This window comes from Salminus brasiliensis, chromosome 1 (genome assembly GCF_030463535.1).
Source record: "Salminus brasiliensis chromosome 1, fSalBra1.hap2, whole genome shotgun sequence".
In the NCBI taxonomy this organism is placed as follows: Eukaryota; Metazoa; Chordata; class Actinopteri; order Characiformes; family Bryconidae; genus Salminus; species Salminus brasiliensis.
In genome coordinates, this window is record NC_132878.1 from 31264335 (window position 1) to 31283272 (window position 18938).

Here is an 18938-nt window from a genome sequence, read left to right on the forward strand (position 1 = left end):
AGTAGCAACATATTCTTATAAACTGCTATTCAGATACTCTACCCGTTCTGAACACAGTGATTTTGTCAACATCTGCTGCTCTTCATCTAATTAAACCAGTCTAATTACACTTTTTGTAATGAAACCTGCAGCTGATCAGTGTTTATTAAGCACTAACAGTATCCTTTATATGTTTAGAAAAGCATATTTCTGCGATTTAAAAAAATTATCACAATGCAATAAAATATTGTCATATTGTCCAGCTATAAGTAAAACCAACATTGGACTACAGAGGTGCAAACTGAAGGTGTTGCCATAATCCGTCAAGTCCCTTGACCTAAATCTCATTGGAAATCTGTGGATGGACCTCTATAAAGCACTGCATGTAAGCTGGCAGGAGAATCTTGCAGTACTAGAACTATGACATCAGGTCATCTTTCTCTTTACAGTAACAAAACTTTTCACCAAGAGTGCCCAAAACTTTGTATGCTGCTATAACCTTCAATTAACCAGCTTGACCTGCGTAGTGGATGTTCTCCTTTTGTTTTGATGAACATGCTGGCTTATCAGCTTGACCAATTTCTACTTGTACTAGTTTGGTTGACTAGCTTTGGTGAAGCTGGTCATGCAGGTCAACCACCTCATTCAGCCAACTTACAACTGGTTTAAATGTAATTTGTGATTTTCCCACATGTTTGCGGTGTGTGTAAATGTCTCAGACTTCGACAGAGCATTTCATGTGGTGTTAATACGCTGTAGACAGATCCCCTCATTTCTGCTTTGTGTTCTGTTCTCTGATCAGACCCAGGCTGGATCCATGTCCCGTGGGTTAGATGCTTTTTCTCCCATGTCCCAAAAGTCTTCTTTTGGCTGTTGAGACTTAATTTGGTTTAATTCATTTGTGCCTTAGGTCTTTTCTTTCTTGTTAAGGATTTTCTGACAGTGAAATTTTATTGGTCGAGGCCTAAAGCAAAAAAAAGAGAAAAAGAAATTATTAAATTACAAATACGGTCCATCAGCCAGGACATGGTATGTTTAATGGCGTTTGCTTCTTTAGTTTTGCACTGGAGCTACAAGGATAATGAAGTTTATAAGTTCAGCGTAGGGCTGGGCAGTATATGATAAATGTCATAATCATAAATTTGAAACCATTTTTACAAGATATAAAAAATTATCATATTCGGGATAACCATATCATTCGTAAACCATCTGTGTTCGATTTAATTCCAAAAATAATGTGCATGGGTCATTATGCTGTTGAAGCATTGCAGTTAAAGGAGCAGCATTACAACCATCATTTCACCATCTCAATCAACATAATCCTGTGCAGTTGTCTTACACAGTTAGATATTTACTATTTAAGCATACTGTATGCTGTGTTTTTGGTGTTACAGTTAAATATTGATACTTTCACATAGGGCTGGGTGATATGCTAAAAAAATATTGTATCACGATATTTAAAGGTATTTTCGCGATCCACGATATTTATCAGGATAGATGTGATCACAGATAAAATGCATCAGTAGTGATGGATTTTTAAAATCTACCATCCAAACCTGCAGCTGATCAGTGTTAGTTAAGCACTGATCATATCCTCAATATGCTTAAAAAAAGTATTGTGTATTGTGTGCTCTACTTTCACACTATACTCTGGTTTTCATCATATTGTATATCGCCATGCTAAACACCATGCTGTTTGGTGCGTGTTGGCTACATTAGCCTCATAGCTCCAGTGCAAACTGTTGCAAGCTTTGGATACCGACCATGCCTTGGCTACATTTGAGTTAATGTGATTCTTCGCTTTAACAATAGCGGGTAGTTTAGATTTCAGCAGCTCAGTCTGGCCAAACAAACCCTCAAACAGAAGCTTATCACAAAACACTGTTCACCTATACACTAGTGCCTTCATCCCACAGACATGCCAGTTTACCTTCCACCCCAGACAGTGCCCCAGAATGTCATTGTGACAAATCCCCTGCATGCTACTTCAAAGGGGAAGCTGCAGTGTATCTGGGGAGACAAAAGTGTCCGGTTAATAATGAATTTGCCTGCTATAAGTGTATGCTTAATATTTACAGATTTGGGTGTAAGTAAACTACACTAAACAGAAACATGACTGCTTTGGGAGCTGAATTCTGAAATGCTCTTTGATTTAGCTATGGAGATTTGTGGGGTTGTGGAGATTGTGATATGTTGCAGCTTTCCCTGCAGCTAGAGCTTCTTTGTGCATCTGTGCAGTCGTCGTGCCATGCTCTTGTCCGTCTGTCTGTGTGTGTGTGTGTGCAGTGAACACTTTTGCACCTTCGTGTTTCTTGTGTGGCTGTGTAGTGGCTATATTATCAGCTGTGGTTGCTGTTGGATGGTTTGTAAGGTATTTATTGGTTATAAGAAAGTAAAGTTTGTACATGTAAGTTATTTCCCTGTTTTTAAAGAGATGGTTTAGTCAAAAGTTAAATTTACAGTTTGCCCGTATGTGCGTGATCATTTTTGAAGTTTGAAATGTGCTTGTGTGGTTTTACACTGGTTCCGCTAGACTAAAATAACAATAAGCTTGTACTCCACCAAGCACAATGCCACAATCACAACACACTCTCTTCAAACAGTGTGAAGTAATTTCATTTTTTTCCATTATTTTTCAAAATCTCAGAGATTTTGGGAGCAATAAACGTAACATTTTACAGTGTCCAGGGCAAATATATCCAACAACACAAATATAGCCATTTTTTGCTATCCAAACCTACCAGTGAACCCACTGAGTTTAATATGTAGTGTTGATGGTAATATTGTGGATTTTCTTTAGGGACTTTTTTGTCTTATATTTTACACCTACAATCTTCTCAAAACTTTGGTCAATCAGTGCCTCAGTGCTCTTTGTGAGGGAGCTTTTAGAGGCATTCATCACTTAAGATGTCCTAAGCATAACATAACAGATAAAACAGTAAATTTGACTTTAACTAAACCATTGCTGTACTCCAATACAGAAGTAAACCAACTCGTTCTCACAGTAAAAACCCTGCAGTTCTGTCTATACAGTGTTTCCGTTGTACTGATTTCTGACATCTGACATGTAATTCTTAAGTTCTGGTATCTAAATATTGCATATAGTATCATCATGTCTGACCTTCGTCCGATCTATATGATGGGAGAAGGTTGCGAAAGACCAGTTATTACTATATTATAATTAAGCATAGTAGAACAAAGTTGCATAAGCGTATCTGTCCTGTGGGTCTTTCTTCCTCTTTCTCCCTTTTCTCTGTCTATATTTCTCTCTCTGTCTATCCCTCTCCCTTTTTCCTCTCTGTCTCTCTCACTCCATCACTGTGTCTCTCGCTCTGCGGGGTGTGTAGCATAAGCAGCGCTGCCCTGTGCTGGAGGAGCAGCTGGTGGACCTGGTGGTTTATGCCATGGAGCGCTCAGAGACCGAGGAGCAGTTTGACGATGGCGGAACCAGCCAGCTGCTGTGGCAACATCTATCCAGTCAACTCATCTTCTTCGTCCTCTTCCAGTTCGCCAGCTTCCCACACATGGTGCTGTCACTGCATCAGAAGGTGCTGTACAGGACACAAACACAGCATTTTATAATCATGTTATTAGAAAACTTGACACTTGAAATGCCCTCACTGAGCACTTTATTAGGAAAGATCTTCTCATTCATGCAGTTATCTTCAAATATAGTTAAGTACAGTGCATCAAATCCAGATACAGGCCAGCAGCTTCATATAATGTTTACACCAACCATCAGAATGTGGAAACAGTAACAGCAGAAGACCATGTCAAGTTCCACTTCTGTCAGCCAAGAACAGAAAGCTGAGGCTGCAGTGGACATAGGCTCACTAAAACTGGACAGCTCAAGACTGAAAAAAGGTAGATAGTCTGATAAATGTTGGTTCCTGCTAAAATACACAGATGGTAGAGAGCCTTGAATCCATGGACCCAATCTGCCTGGTGTCAACAGTCCAGGCTGGTAGAGGTGGTATAATGGTGTAATGGTTTTTGACGCAGTTTGGGCCTGATAAGTTCTCAGTCACCATATCTGAATCCATTAGAAAACCTTTGGGATGTGGTACAACAGGTAAAGTTTCCAGAATTCCAGCAAAAAATGTAAGCTGTTTTGAGAGTAAATGGAAGCCCTACTCAGCATAAGTGCTTGTTGAGTGTATTTCATTATTTTTATATATTTATATAGATCCGGCCCCAAATATGAGCGTCACAGACCAAAAATGATGACTGGGATGTAGCACAATGCCACACAAAACCCCAGGGATAGGTTTAGCAAATCTACATTTTTTTATTTGTAGGTGTCTGCCAGTTTGATATGATGACTGTGTTCCCTTAAGTTGACCAATCAGAGGACATGTGCATATGTAAACATGGTAATTATAAGTAGTGGTGCTGCAGCTGTCCGGTGGAACAACAAAACTGCACTTTTTGTATTTCATCCTGATTTCTTTATATCTTAATTTATCAGAATATCCAGTCGTTTTTCCCTCCACAAGACAAACCTGAACATCTGTGCACTTAGAGTTACACACACATACAGACAGTCGGGAAACATTAGGCACATAAGAACAAGCACGTGTGCGCAAATTGCCTTCAGAACGCAGAGCTCAGGCTGGTAGATGAAGACGTGTTTGAAAATGTATCCAGTTACCAAACATTTTCTCTCACACACTCCTCTTGCATTACCTCCACTAGAGTTTTAACCATACCCAAATTTTAATTTCGATACAAATAATTTCATCATTCGAGTAAAATCGGAGAATCAGTTCTAGAGATAAAACCCTGATGTCCTTTTTTCTCTGCAGCTTGCTGGTCGCGGGCTGATTAAAGGTAGAGATCACCTGATGTGGGTGCTCCTGCAGTTCATCTCTGGAAGCATCCAGAAGAATGCGCTGGCCGACTTCCTGCCCGTCATGAAACTGTTTGACCTGCTCTACCCTGAGAAAGAGGTAACTGAACTTGATTTGCAGTTAACATTGTTTACTGGTGTTTGTATTGATGTGGTTGGTGCTAATTCAGAAAGTTGTTTTGCGCTTTCTCTCTCTCTCTCTCTCTCTCACACTCTCTCTCGCAGTGTATTCCAGTCTCAGACATCAACAAACCCCAGTCCACTCACGCCTTCGCCATGACCTGCATTTGGATCCACTTGAACCGCAAAGCACAGAATGACAACTCCAAACTACAGATTCCTATTCCACACTCGCTCAAACTGCACCACGAGTGAGAGGCCAACACACACGCCCACCTGGGCGAAAAATTTATTTAAGAACATCTTTTGCAGCCGTTGATTAAAACATTATTCCATAGAGTGAGTGTTTATGAGTCATTTTATACTATCTTTCTCTCTGTGCGCTTCAGGTTTCTGCAGCAGAGTTTACGCAACAAGAGCCTGCCGATGACTGATTATAAGATTGCGTTGCTGTGCAATGCTTACTCCACCAATTCAGAGTGCTTCACGCTGCCCATGGGTGTGCTAGTGGAGACCATCTATGGGAATGGTAATGTGCGCATCACACTGCCGGGGACCAACTGCTTGGCATCTGGCTCAGTCACGCCACTGCCCATGAACCTGCTCGATTCTCTCACCGTCCACGCCAAAATGAGGTGAGCCATGGGAGATTCTTGGAGCTGGCTAACATTTTAAGCTGGGTACGTTTTGGGTTGTGCGAATTATGCAGACTAACTCATGGGTCCATAACCACCGATTGGCCAGGACATCTTGGTGAAAACATACAGTCCACTTATCATGAACGTGGGCTTTCAATGATTTTTGGAAGGTTGGATCTGGCCTTTAAGCACACTTTGTGTGTGGTGACTTTTTGATGCGTGTTTTGGGTTGGAATCCCAGCTTCAACTGTCTAGCTGATTTGAGGTTATGCTAAAGAATTCTGAGGTGGTCCTCCTTCATTATTCCATCAATTTTGTGCAAAGTACCCTAGCAGTATCCCTTAACAGTAGGTACAGTGTCCTTGGTGTTGAAAACCATTACTCCTCCAACATACCTCTGATCATTATGGATAAAAATATCTTCCTCATCTGACCGCAGTGCTTTCCTCCAGAAGGCTTTTTCTTTGTCCATGTGGTGAGCTGCAAACTTCAGTTCAGTTTAAAGGTGTCCGTTTTGGAGCATGGGCTTCTTCCTTGGACAGCAGTGATATAAAAATTAGTTTGACTGTAGACAAGGAAGCTGTTCTTCCAGCAGCTTCCAGTTCAGGGCAGGCCTGTGCCTTGGGGGTTCTTGGGTTGTTCCTGTCCATCAGAATTAATTTCCTCTCAGCTGGGGGTGACATTTCTTGGCAACATGGCTTCACTTCCCAATAACATCTGCTTGTGTACGGTTATTTGAACGGATGATCTTAACATCTGCAGTTGTTTAGAAAAGGCTCCAAGAGACATTCCTGATTTGCGTGGATCTACGATAATCTGTCTCAGATCTGCACTGAACCGCTTAGACTTCCCCATTGTACTGTCTGTTGCTTAAGCCAGTGATTGCTGTCAACCAGTTTTCTTTTTTTATATGAGCACAGAGAAGCTAACAGATCAGGAGGTTAACTAGTCTTTAAGACATTTTGGAACCTTCAGCATTTCTGAACTAATAATAAATGTGCAGTTATATGTTTCACCCTGTATGTATAATTCTGTACATTTTGGTTTCAAAACTTTTAAAACCAATTAAAAAGAAATCCAAACGTTGTCATGTCCATCAACCAGTTTGGTCATGTTGGTTCCTTATCACCTTAATCCACCGCTGTTAAGTTATCTGGAACTGGTTGTAGTCACATAGAAACCTCCCATATCTTTCCTGAGTTTAGCAAAGTGTTTATAGTTGTGCTTTCCAGTTTTATGGAATGAATTGTAGAACAGAGAAGGGGTCTTATTTCTCTGTTGGCTGCTGTTAGATACAGGAACCGCACACTGCCACTGTACACAATAACTTTAATTCACTCTTCTGCTTGAAGGAATGCGCTGCTGTCTGTCTCTTCACAATTTTCTCTGCCATATCAGAGTGACTGAGTTATGCGTGTGTTGCTGTTACGTGTCTTGCTGCCAGCTGGCATGCTTGTAGAATGACTAATTGAAGAAAAAGCATGACTAGGAGATGATAAATTTTCATGTTGTTTTTTTTGTTTGTTTTTTGTTTTGTTTAGTGATGGACAGTAGGTCTGATCCCACTGCTGTGTCCAAAAAAATAGATGTTACTGCGGCTTAAATTGATATTAAATTTAGTGTGGTGTCCAACAAAAATTGTCTTTGTCAAAGGTACAATATTTGCTTCCTTAACACATACGTCTCTCTTGATCTCTGTATGTCCCAGTCTCATTCACAGTATAGCCACACGGGTCATTAAACTGGCCCATGCCAAGTCTAGTGTCGCCCTGGCCCCTGCCCTGGTGGAGACATACAGCCGCCTGCTGGTCTACATGGAGATAGAGTCCCTTGGAATCAAAGGCTTCATCAGTAAGGCTGGATACTCTTACTGGGTTCTGTTATTTAAAAAAAAAAGACATGCGCAAGATGGTGAAAACCTAATGTTGGGATACTTTTTATATATATATTTATATTTATATGTGTGTGTGTTTTTCTGTAATATAAATACAATTTGGTTTTATGAAGTAACCTAAAAAAAAACCTTTTGAACATTAAGAGTTTATCAGTGGTTAAACAGTTGAATGATTGTCCTAATACTTTAGAGTGTTAGAAAGTGAAAAAAGTACAGCTTAAACTACAAATCAGTATAGAACTTCACGTTGGGGACAACATAAAAATTAGGGGAATTTACTGTAGTATTATTTAGAAGACTACTACACAGTGCCATGCACCTTTGTTCAAAATCGAGCCCCTCTGGACAAAATGTCTATTATGGTGACTAGCTAAGCCAGTAAAAAAAAAATCCCTGATTTCCAAAAGGAATCTGTCTTGCATGCACTGCTCTGTTGAGGTCTATTCACAGATTTTCAGTGATGTTTAGGAATATGAACTGTAAGGGCAAGACCTATGCCTCTTGGCGGTCCCCTGTGGATTTTAGGGTGTTTGTTTGTTTTTTTTTTTGTTTTTTTTTTTAGAATTATAGTCTTAGACTCCTCTCCTCCTCTGTTGGGACAAGGTTTGAGGAGTCAGAATGCAATACATAGCCCTAACAGGCTAACTGAGATCTGAGATCTTCTGAGAGCTCAATTCTCTTGGGGTGACCAAATGATTGCAGTGTGCTCCTTTCCTTTATTCACTCTAAAACTGTGTAAAAAGAAAAAAATATATACATAATACATTCATCTTAAAATGTTATAAAGTATGGTTAGTTTTTAACTTGTTTAACATGTTTACCTGGGGTCCCTAGATATTTGAATGTGAAGGTATCTTATTTAAAACTGTATTAGCTAAGAAAAAAAAAAACAAAGATTGTATTAAAGCATTCTTATCTGATTTGAGTTTTACAATACATGCCTATGGAGAACGGATCTATCATATTACAGTCGGAGTATAACATTAAAATGTAAAATACAACTGAATGTTCTTTGATTATTCCTTATCAATAATTATCAGGCATTTGTCCTTCAAAATCTGTAACAGTGTTGGCAACAATTTTCATGTCAGTTGGATGTTTATTATATTCTGAGCTGTGTTAATTAGGGCTGTATTATTTATTGATAATTTTGTCCCTCTCCTGCCTCCCTCCTCAGGCCAGCTGTTACCAAATGTCTTTAAGTGTCATGCGTGGGGGATTCTGCACACCCTGCTGGAGATGTTCAGTTACCGGATGCATCACATCCAGCCGCACTACCGCGTCCAGCTCCTCTCTCACCTTCACTCACTCGCTGCCGTACCGCAGACCAATCAGAACCAGCTGCACCTCTGGTCAGACTCTTTACAGTTGGACACGCCAGTAGTTTTCTACTATAGAAATTACAAGGGGTGCATGAATGATGGTTGTTGTGTGTGTGACAGGTTGATTAGAGAGTCTGATGGTCATATGGGTGGATGGATGGATAAATAAATCAATAAATAAGTAGATATGTGGCCTGTTGGTTATCTGGGAGGATGCGTGAATGAATAGGTAGAAGGTGATTGAAGGAATTAATCAGTGGTTTTAGAAGCTACTGCCTGTGTTTCTGAAAGGGGAGAGATACATGTGTGAATTTAATAGGATGGGTATACAGATGGAGATGAATAAATGAGTGTACTGATGGAGGGGTGCACAGATGAATGAAGCAGTGTGTAAATCTTTAATGAACCTTATAAGAAATACTGATTTAAAATGGATGGTTTTACTTAAACAAAATTTTACTGCGTGTTGTGTGTTTTTCAGTGTGGAGAGCACAGCTCTGAGGTTAATCACAGCATTGGGAAGCTCAGAGGTCCAACCGCAGTTCACACGTTTCCTCAGTGACCCCAAAACAGTGCTGTCTGCAGAGTCTGAGGAGCTGAACCGAGCACTCATCCTTACTCTTGCCCGTGCTACACACATCACTGGTACACTAGCCCAATAGGATTACCCTTCTTTTGTAGGCTTATTGTATACATTCTTGCTATATGTTGACCCTTAGGCTTATTAATATTCAGTTATTATTTTTAATGCTTTATTTATATATAGTATATGTGGTTTATGTGCCTTTAACTAGTCTTTTCTTGCTGAAGACTTCTTCACAGGTTCAGACTCTATCCAGGGTACGTGGTGTAAGGACATTCTGCAGACCATCATGAACTTCACACCTCATAACTGGGCCTCTCACACACTGAGCTGCTTCCCGGCTCCCTTACAGGTCAGCACAAGCAGCATTTGGTATTCATCTGGCACAACAAGTCCTAGGCTAGCTCTGAGTTTAATAAAGACACACAGTGGTTTCTGTTTCGCTGAATTTTTCCCTGTTTTCCCTTTTTTTTTTTGTCCTCAACACAGGCATTCTTCAAGCAGAACAACGTTCCTCAGGAGAGCCGCTTCAACCTGAAGAAGAACGTGGAGGAGGAATACAGGAAGTGGAAGTCCATGACTAATGAGAACGACATCATCACACACTTCTCCATGCAGGGCTCTCCACCACTGTTCCTCTGCCTGCTCTGGAAGATGCTTCTAGAAACCGACCACATCAACCAGATTGGCTTCAGGTGGCTGTTCCGTTTACAGATCAGTCGGTGTCAGTGCACATGTTTTTCTGTTTATCTGTCAGCACTTCATCTGGTCTCCCAGAACAATCGTAACATAACTATTATCATTAAGTAGATATGTACTGAACCACCCGACTGGGTCGATTTTGGCTGAGATACAGTGAATTTACACAAACGGTGCATTTTCAGTGCGGTTTCAGAATTGAAATCGGGCTGTGAAGTCCTGCTACTTTAGTGTTATCTTGACACCCAGTCAGAATTTGTGTGCACCCTAGAGGAGGCTCAAGGATTTCAAGGATTCTGTATTTTTTCTGCATTCGTCTGTTCCTCAATTGTTATCAGTCTCCCTGTCTCTGTTACTGAGAAGCACTTCATAGCATGTTTTGTATTGTTGGGAATGTAACTCTACCCTTGCAGAGTTTGTTGTTACTCATCTTATTTCTCGTCTGCCTGACAGGGTGCTGGAGCGAATTGGTGCACGTGCGCTGGTTGCACATGTGCGGACGTTTGCTGATTTTCTCGTGTACGAGTTCTCGACATCAGCGGGGGGACAGCAGTTAAACAAATGCATTGAGATCCTGAATGACATGGTGTGGAAATACAACATTGTCACTCTGGACCGCCTCATCCTCTGTCTGGTGAGGAATCCATACACACATGGTTTTATGAGACTATCTTTGTGGACTCTAAAGAACATGCAGTAAAACCTGTGCTGTTTCAGCATTGCACAGCTACAAATGCTTTAAAATGAAAAGGTATCTAAAAAGTATGCAAGTGTGAAACTACCCACCCACTGGTTTACACCACAGTTAACAGTCGGTGTGAAAGTATGCTCTTTATGATGGGAATTGAGTAGTTTTTTCCACCCTCTGATATCTTCTGCTGATATTGCCCACATACTCTGTTTAAACGGTTTGGTAGAGAATTGTTAGGTTTCACCCATTGCTGACACAGCTTGTCTAGTCCCTGTATTGCCAGACAAACAGCACCATGCTGATAGATGTATAAGCCCCCCCCCCCGCATTGAGCTGTGGAGTAGTGGAACTGTGTTCTTTTTCTTCTTTTGGGATGACTTCGAAATTTGGTGATGAGGTGGAGTTTATTTATTAAAGCATTGTTGGTTGATCTAATTCCATACCTTTACATCCTCCCCTCTCTGATATTGTGCTGTTTTACTCTGCCGTGTTGCGCTACAGGATTTGTGGTTTTATTTTTTCTTACTCTTGGTTTTCTTTGTTTGCCATTGTGTAGGCTATGAGGAGTCATGAAGGGAATGAAGCTCAAGTTTGCTACTTCATTATCCAGCTTCTCCTCCTAAAGCCCAATGACTTCCGCAATCGTGTCAGCGACTTCGTCAAGGAGAACGCTCCCGAACACTGGCTACAGAGTGACTGGCATAACAAGCACATGTCCTACCACAAGGTAAATATACCCAAGATACCCTTTCTTAACACATCTAATATGTTGTTCATGGGGACCTTCAACATCAGAGTGGAAATTGTACTAGATGACCTTACACTGAAAGACACATCTAGCTCTAAAGGATTAGTTTAACCAATGCACAGTCGACTACATTGCCATTACTGGGCGGATGCTAGTGGGCTGCCAGTTAGCATTACGCTAACAGTTAATTTTGGTTTCACTAGCTTGCATTCATTATTGGTATTTTTAGTGAAGCACTCCTTCAGACGCTCTGGGCCTGACATTGCAGAGACGCAGGAGGGCGTTTGTGGTTGATGAATGTATTAATAGTGTATTTGAGATTGGCTGCATTCATCTGAATAGACGCTCCCAACAGAATGAATAATGTTTCCGAACAAAAAGTCCTTCAGAATACGTTATTATCCGGATAGCGCCCATTATGGAGGTCCTCTGAAATACCAACATTGTCTCTCTCTCGCTCTCGCGCGCTCTCTCTCTCTCTTTCTCTCTCGCTCTCTCGCTCACAGTGGGGGTTTGCAGACTATGTAGGCTGCTCTGTTATTGCACTGACATTTCAAAACTTGGAGTGTTTGCCCTCTCTTTCCTTTCTGTGTAACTGTGATAAATGTTACAGTTAGAAAGTTCAGTCCCAAACCACCTCCTGACCTCTTCCTTTGACTCACAGAGCGGTGAAGGGACTGGATCCCGGATGTCCTATAGATGTCCTACAGTCATCATCCTGTGTTTTGTTTTGTTTTGTTGTTTTTTTTTTTTTTTACTGCAGACAGACAATGATGCAGTTCTACTGCAGCACAGCTGACTTTGAAACTTCATCAGAAACATTCACATTCCATTCTGATGATCACGTTCCCTCTGCTCTCTTCACATTCAGAAATACCCAGAAAAGCTGTACTTTGAGGGTCTGGCAGAGCAGGTGAATCCACCCATGCAGCTTCAGCCGCAGTACTTGCCCATCTACTTTGGTAACGTGTGCCTGCGTTTCCTGCCAGTTTTCGACATCGTCATCCACCGCTTCTTGGAGCTGCTGCCTGTCTCAAAGTCCCTGGAGACTCTGTTGGACCACCTAGGCGGGCTCTACAAGTTCCATGGTGAGAGCTGTTGGCCCACACTAAAGATCTGAAACTAAATTCTTTGATAAAAAGCTTATGTACCTGTGTATGAGTTATGTACCTTCATGAGAGCAAAGGATCAGATTATTGCGTTCAGTTCAGTTCGGATGCATTCAGAACAATTCTCAGGTTTTAGTTCATGCATGTATTTATAACAAAACTAGGTCCTAAAGTCTGAATGTTTTCTTCATTTAAAACCTTCGTTTAATCTAGTGCTAAGTATTTTCAGTTCTGTGCAAAAACTCAGCAGCAAAATTGTTACAACTCTGTGTCTCAGCCCTGAGTATGAAATCCACTGTATGGATTTTTCCAGTTTCACCAGCAGCTCACTTCATTGACTTCAATAAAGAAATTCAGGTGTTGGATGAGAACTGGAAATACTGACCTTTTTTTTTTTTTTTGATGTTCCTTTTGCAATTTTTCAGATCGGCCGGTGACGTACCTTTATAACACCTTACACTACTATGAGAGGCACCTGCGCGACCGCACCAATCTGAAGCGCAAGCTGGTGCATGCCATCATGAGCTCGCTGAAGGATAACCGCACGCCTGGCTGGTGCCTGAGTGAGACCTACCTCAAGTTTGGCATGAACCCCCGTGATGACAACGTGTGGATACCTGACGATACCTACTACTGCAAGCTCATTGGCCGCCTGGTTGACAATATCCTTTTAGCTGTTGTGTTTGGATTAAAGTGCAGAATGAGCATTCAGGCTGTTTAATGTTCTCCAGTTTCTGTAAATGTAAAACTACTGATGAATATTCATGTGCTTTTCTGTATATCCAGCCAGTACACTGTAAATGACCCTAAAGCATTTTTTAATGCTTCTAATAGAAATTAGGTGTTTTTGTTTTTTTGTTTTTTTTTTAACATTAACTAGGTTCATTTAGAGAACATTTGAACAGTATCATATGTAAACATTTGGGACAGTAACTAAAACACACTGTTCTATGTAATTATATGCAAGGTTTGAGCATGTTTTTTCCAGCAAGTCTTTTGCTTAACCAGTGCTACCAATGGCTGGGAAGTCTCCAGGTCCGTTTCCCAACTGTGACTGGCGCTTTAATGAGTTTCCGAACCCAGCGGCACATGCGCTCCACGTGACCTGTGTTGAGCTGATGGCTCTTGCGGTGCCAGGGAAAGATGTGGGAAACGCATTGCTAAATGTAGTGCTAAAGAGGTCCGTGCTCTTCACCACTGCAAGTCTTTGAACATGTAGTTTATTAACCAAAGGATACTGTATAAATAAGATTAATTGATATTAAGCTATCCTTGTCAGGTCTTTGTCAGTTGTAAATGAAATTAGGGTTTTTTTTATTATTAAAATTAATAAATATTATCAATCACAATTCTAATACTAATTAACATTTGTTGTAGACTGTAGCAAAAATGCTTAATCCAGTCCTCAGTACCCCCCCCCCAAACACACGCTGAAAATAATGCCACCAGAGGTCAGAATTGAGGGCAAGCCCTGCTAGATGAAATACCACTGATTTGCTGCTGCTTCAAGAGCAAGAATGCTTCTTTAGTTTTGGATTCCCATAAAGCTAGTGCATGTTGAGGGTACATGAGTTTGATGCTGGACTGTGGTTGGTTTGTCGGTCCTACTAGAATTGATGTGTTTGTGTGTGTTTTGATGTTTGGTGTCCTCTGTGTTTCCTGCAGTCAGCCTTTGGTGCCTCGTGAGAACGTGACTGCCTGGATGAATGCCATTGGCCTGGTCATCACCGCTCTGCCTGTACAGATAGTTCCCTCACACTTATTACACACACATTCTCGCTCAAAAACATTTTAACTTGCTGTTTCTCTTTTATTTATATAGTATCTTTCAATGCATTAAAATGCAGCTCAGAATGTTTTCTAATATATTTGATAAATATATAAACTATATATATGTTTAAAAACAAAGAATAAATGAAATCTCCTTTTACTAAATGTATTTAAAAAATCATTTTCTGTTTATTAAATCTGATGAATATTAATGGGGCTTTTAATATTAATATTAACTTGGGTTTGAAATGTCTTTATCTTTTCTGTTTTGTAGGAGCCGTACTGGATTGTACTTCATGATCGCATTGTCAGCGTGATCAGCAGCCCAACGCTAACATCAGAGACTGAGTGGGTTGGATACCCTTTCCAGCTGCTGGACTTCACGGCCTGCCACCAATCCTACTCTGAGATGTACTGCAGTTACGTGCTAGCGCTAGCCCACGCAGTCTGGCACCATTCCAGCATTGGACAACTCTCCCTCATTCCCAAGTAAGAGATTTGGCCAAGTGTAATGTAGAACATGAGATTAGTTGCATTAAAGTGCTCCTGAAAAATCCGCAGGAACTGTGTGATGCTAGTCCATGCTAACCTGGACCAGAATCTCAAAGCAATGATTCAACCATGCCATAAAGAACATAGGTTGAGAGCAAATAGATGCTCTACCCAGTATTAGTGTATTCTTCCTTATAAAGTACTTGAGTGAGTGTAGTAAAGGTTCCTGAAATGACATTAAACAGATATCCCAAACAGTGACTTTAGAGTTTGAAGACTGGCGCCTCGAATGGTTTACGGAGTACCCGAGCACGTCCCTGATAGTTAGAACCCTGTTAAAATTAGTTTGTGATGATTTGTCAGGTTTCTGTCAGAGGTGCTGAAGCCGCTGGTGAAGACAGAGTTCCAGCTCCTCTACATCTACCACCTGGTGGGCCCGTTCCTGCAGCGCTTCCAGCAGGAGAGAACACGCTGCATGCTGGAGGTACACACTATCCACACACAACAAACACCGCCATGTGCAACACATACTCATACTGACATGTATTTACACAGAGTCCAGCTGTTCCACCTGCACACAGGTACACACTCACTCCCCCCCCCCCCTGAATATCTTGAATGGTGATCTTTAGCCGTCCTCTAGAAAACTACATTCCCGCACAATTTAGCCTCTTTGGTTCTACCACCAAAATGTAATACACCCCATTTAGCCAATCGAGGACCGCTGAAGGTAGGGTTACATTCAAAGTCAGCGGGAATATAGCTCTTCTGCTTGAGATTGCTGATCTAGAACCTGTTGGGCAGACCCAGTATTACCTAAAATAATTACACAGTAGTTTGGAGATACCCAGTCATTTATTTGGATCTGGATAATACCTAGAACCGGCTGTTCATGTTGGTGTAATTTATCCGGACTGTTTTTAGAACCTCACCATCTCTCTTTCTCTTTCAGATTGGAGTGGCATTCTATGAGATGCTGCAGGCAGTGGACCACCACAGTAAGCATCTGGCGTATATGGACCCCATCTGTGACTTTCTCTACCACATCAAATACATGTTCACAGGGGACAGCGTCAAAGACCAGGTAACAATAACACACACACACAGTCATTCTGCCCACTCGTCTGTCTGTCAGCTGTTCTCTCTGCCTTGCTTCTCTCCAAATATCGTCTCTGCTGTCTAAACGGTTTAGTTCTACAGCAGCAGATCTGTTTCTGTGAAGCTGAAACTTAAGTTGAAGCAGTCGGGATATTGTCTTTTCAATCCCCAAATGCCAAAGACTTTGAATTGTTTTATTATTGATGGATACATTTTTCCCCCCCTCTACTCTCAGGTGGAGAAAATTATCTGCACGTTAAGGCCGGCCATGAAGCTCCGCCTCCGTTTCATCACCCACATCAGCAAGATGGAACCGGCTGCAGCTGTTTCTACAGCAACCACCTCCTCTCAGCCAACCACAGTCTCCTCACCTGCTCCTCAGAGTGGACCTGGACCTGCCCAGTGACCTTTCAAATGACCCCGTCCCCTGTGGACCCTCACTGTGTTACTGTATGATGTAATTATTCTGTACAGGCTCCGTCCATGTGTTTTTTCATAGCTACTGTTGTCAGGTTGGATAAGCTTTATAAAACGCTCTTAAACATCCCATTCAACCCTAATGAGAGACTGTGACTCACACCTCAGTTTATATCACAGTATCTACATTTAGAGTGTTATTAATATTAACCCTAATGAGAGACTGTAACACACACCTCAGTTTATATCACAATACCTACATTTAGAGTGTTATTAATATTCAACCCTAATGAGAGACTGTAACACACACCTCAGTTTATATCACAATACCTACATTTAGAGTGTTAATATTCAACCCTAATGAGAGACTGTAACACACACCTGAGTTTATAATATCACAATACCTACATTTAGAGTGTTATTAATATTCAACCCTAATGAGAGACTGTAACTCACCTCAGTTTATATCACAATACCTACATTTAGAGTGTTATTAATATTCAACCCTAATGAGAGACTGTAACACACACCTCAGTTTATATCACAATACCTACATTTAGAGTGTTATTAATATTCAACCCTAATGAGAGACTGTAACTCACACCTCAGTTTATATCACAATACCTACATTTAGAGTGTTATTAATATTCAACCCTAATGAGAGACTGTAACACACACCTCAGTTTATAACACAATACCTACAAACAATACCTAAATGTTAATAATAGTGAATTCATTAAATTACACTGGAATGTCTTGTCTTTGTAAAACACCAGAAATTGGTTAAATTGAACTAAATCCTTCATATTTACTTAATAACCCCCTAACTGTAGGTGTTTTGACTTCAGCTTAACATCAGCTTGTGGCTAGAGTGTTGGGTTGAGACGCTGTAAAGCACAGATACTGTTTCAGATACTGTAGTTTGGATGCTCTTGGAGCTGGAAATGGTAAATGTTCACACATTAGTACATTACAGCGCATTCCTTATTAATACTGTAATAAAAAATGAAAAATTTTGAATTTACTGTATCAAATGAAATTCCGACGTTTTTGAAGTGTTATACCCCCAATTGAATCTGCATTATGTAAAGCTTGTCCAGCCTCAAGCACAGCCGCTATAAAAGAACACATGAGCGACTTAACCAGGTTGCAGAGCACTTCGCTGTGGAACATGAGTAGTGGTGAAGCCTTGTGCTCTTTGGTTGACACTTGGACATTATTTTACTCGAAGTGAAGAAAATGACCAAAGCAGCAGTCCAGCTGAATAGTAGTTCCATACCTCAGTTCCTCATGTTCATGACTACACAATTGAACCATATGGGTTCTTTTTTTTTATACCGAATCATTCATTTATAATGGCTGAATTACGTGTTTTGCATGTTTATGTTTATGTATATAACATTCTTGCTTTAACATATTTTTTTACTCACTTTTCTTAAATAAGAGTGTAAGCACTGTTAAAGATTTGTATGTAACCATTCTCTCCCCCAGTTGACCCCCCACCAATCTTAAAATAACACGGTTACCATTTGAATATAGGATAAAATCACTGCTTGCTTGGGTTGGTCAGTTTAGCTGTGAAGATGAGTTCCTGAAAAGTTAGGGCTCCCTTCCTCAGAAAGTGGCTGATGAACTGAAGCTGTGTGAGTGGATTTACACCCTTGATACAGGCAGTTACAGTTACTAGTTTTTTCTGATGAACTGTTGCTTTAAACAGTGCCGAGATTGTACTGACAGTTGGCGGACACTCCTGAACTGTAGGAGTGCGTCAGTCTTCTCCATAATCTGCAAATCTGAATAGAACAAAACACAAAGCAGATTGTGTGTTGATGCCTTCAGAGCATTTGTATAATCAATTATGTATTCTTTTCCATTTATGTTGTTTTTGCCTTTTTTTTAATAAAAACTTTGTAACATAATCAGTCTAATTCTTTTTAGGACAGCAGAAAGGGCTTCAAGGATGGTTCAGAGATTGAATTCATTAATAGTGGAGTAGGAGAAGGCTCGAGCACCAAAGCTACTGTGGTTGGAAGAGGAGGATTAAAGATAATCTGAGGTTGCACTACATGTGGGATTTAATTAGCAACCAATGGAGGTTTTAGAACACTGGTGTGATGTGATGGGACCACCTGTGTTGCGGAGGTGTTGTTAATAAAGGAGTTGATCTGTGAACCAAGTATAAGGATTTCAAGGATGAGATTTTGGAGCACTGAGCCTTGAGGGACCCCGCGAGTGACCGAGGAAATGGGGTGACCCCATGAGTGCCCTGTCTTTACAATGTCTCTCTTTGGTTTCCCATATTGGAAACATAACCATTACAGTTAACACAGACATGCAAATTAATAAACAGACGTTTAACAGCAGCAGGTGCTGCTCATTCAAATGTCTGATTACATGCTGAATCATAACTTACCATGTGGTTTGGGTGGTTGATTAAATTTAAATTGTTGGTCAGTCTGTTTGTGTGTGCACAGGTAGGTGTTTTGGGGGACTTTTTGTGCATATCATTATATGTTTTTAGTTATTTTT

At 40.7% G+C, this 18938-nt stretch overlaps 1 protein-coding gene across 4 annotated transcripts in view; it reads left to right on the forward strand.

Moving 5' to 3' along the window:
* Positions 1-18328, forward strand: part of med23 (mediator complex subunit 23) — a 40651-nt gene extending 22323 nt beyond the window's left edge. For all 4 annotated transcript variants that reach the window (XM_072677468.1, XM_072677458.1, XM_072677439.1 and 1 more), the window contains 19 exons: positions 3327-3527; positions 4785-4928; positions 5054-5199; positions 5338-5583; positions 7295-7437; positions 8658-8832; positions 9284-9447; positions 9613-9737; positions 9875-10080; positions 10538-10718; positions 11332-11502; positions 12395-12611; positions 13058-13294; positions 13647-13812; positions 14298-14370; positions 14677-14891; positions 15258-15378; positions 15847-15978; positions 16228-18328. In XM_072677468.1, coding sequence (XP_072533569.1) covers positions 3327-3527; positions 4785-4928; positions 5054-5199; positions 5338-5583; positions 7295-7437; positions 8658-8832; positions 9284-9447; positions 9613-9737; positions 9875-10080; positions 10538-10718; positions 11332-11502; positions 12395-12611; positions 13058-13294; positions 13647-13812; positions 14298-14370; positions 14677-14891; positions 15258-15378; positions 15847-15978; positions 16228-16398 — 3234 coding nt within the window. In that variant the 3' untranslated portion in view covers positions 16399-18328. The remainder of the gene's footprint in view (positions 1-3326; positions 3528-4784; positions 4929-5053; positions 5200-5337; positions 5584-7294; positions 7438-8657; positions 8833-9283; positions 9448-9612; positions 9738-9874; positions 10081-10537; positions 10719-11331; positions 11503-12394; positions 12612-13057; positions 13295-13646; positions 13813-14297; positions 14371-14676; positions 14892-15257; positions 15379-15846; positions 15979-16227) is intronic.
* Positions 18329-18938: the final 610 nt, after the last annotated feature.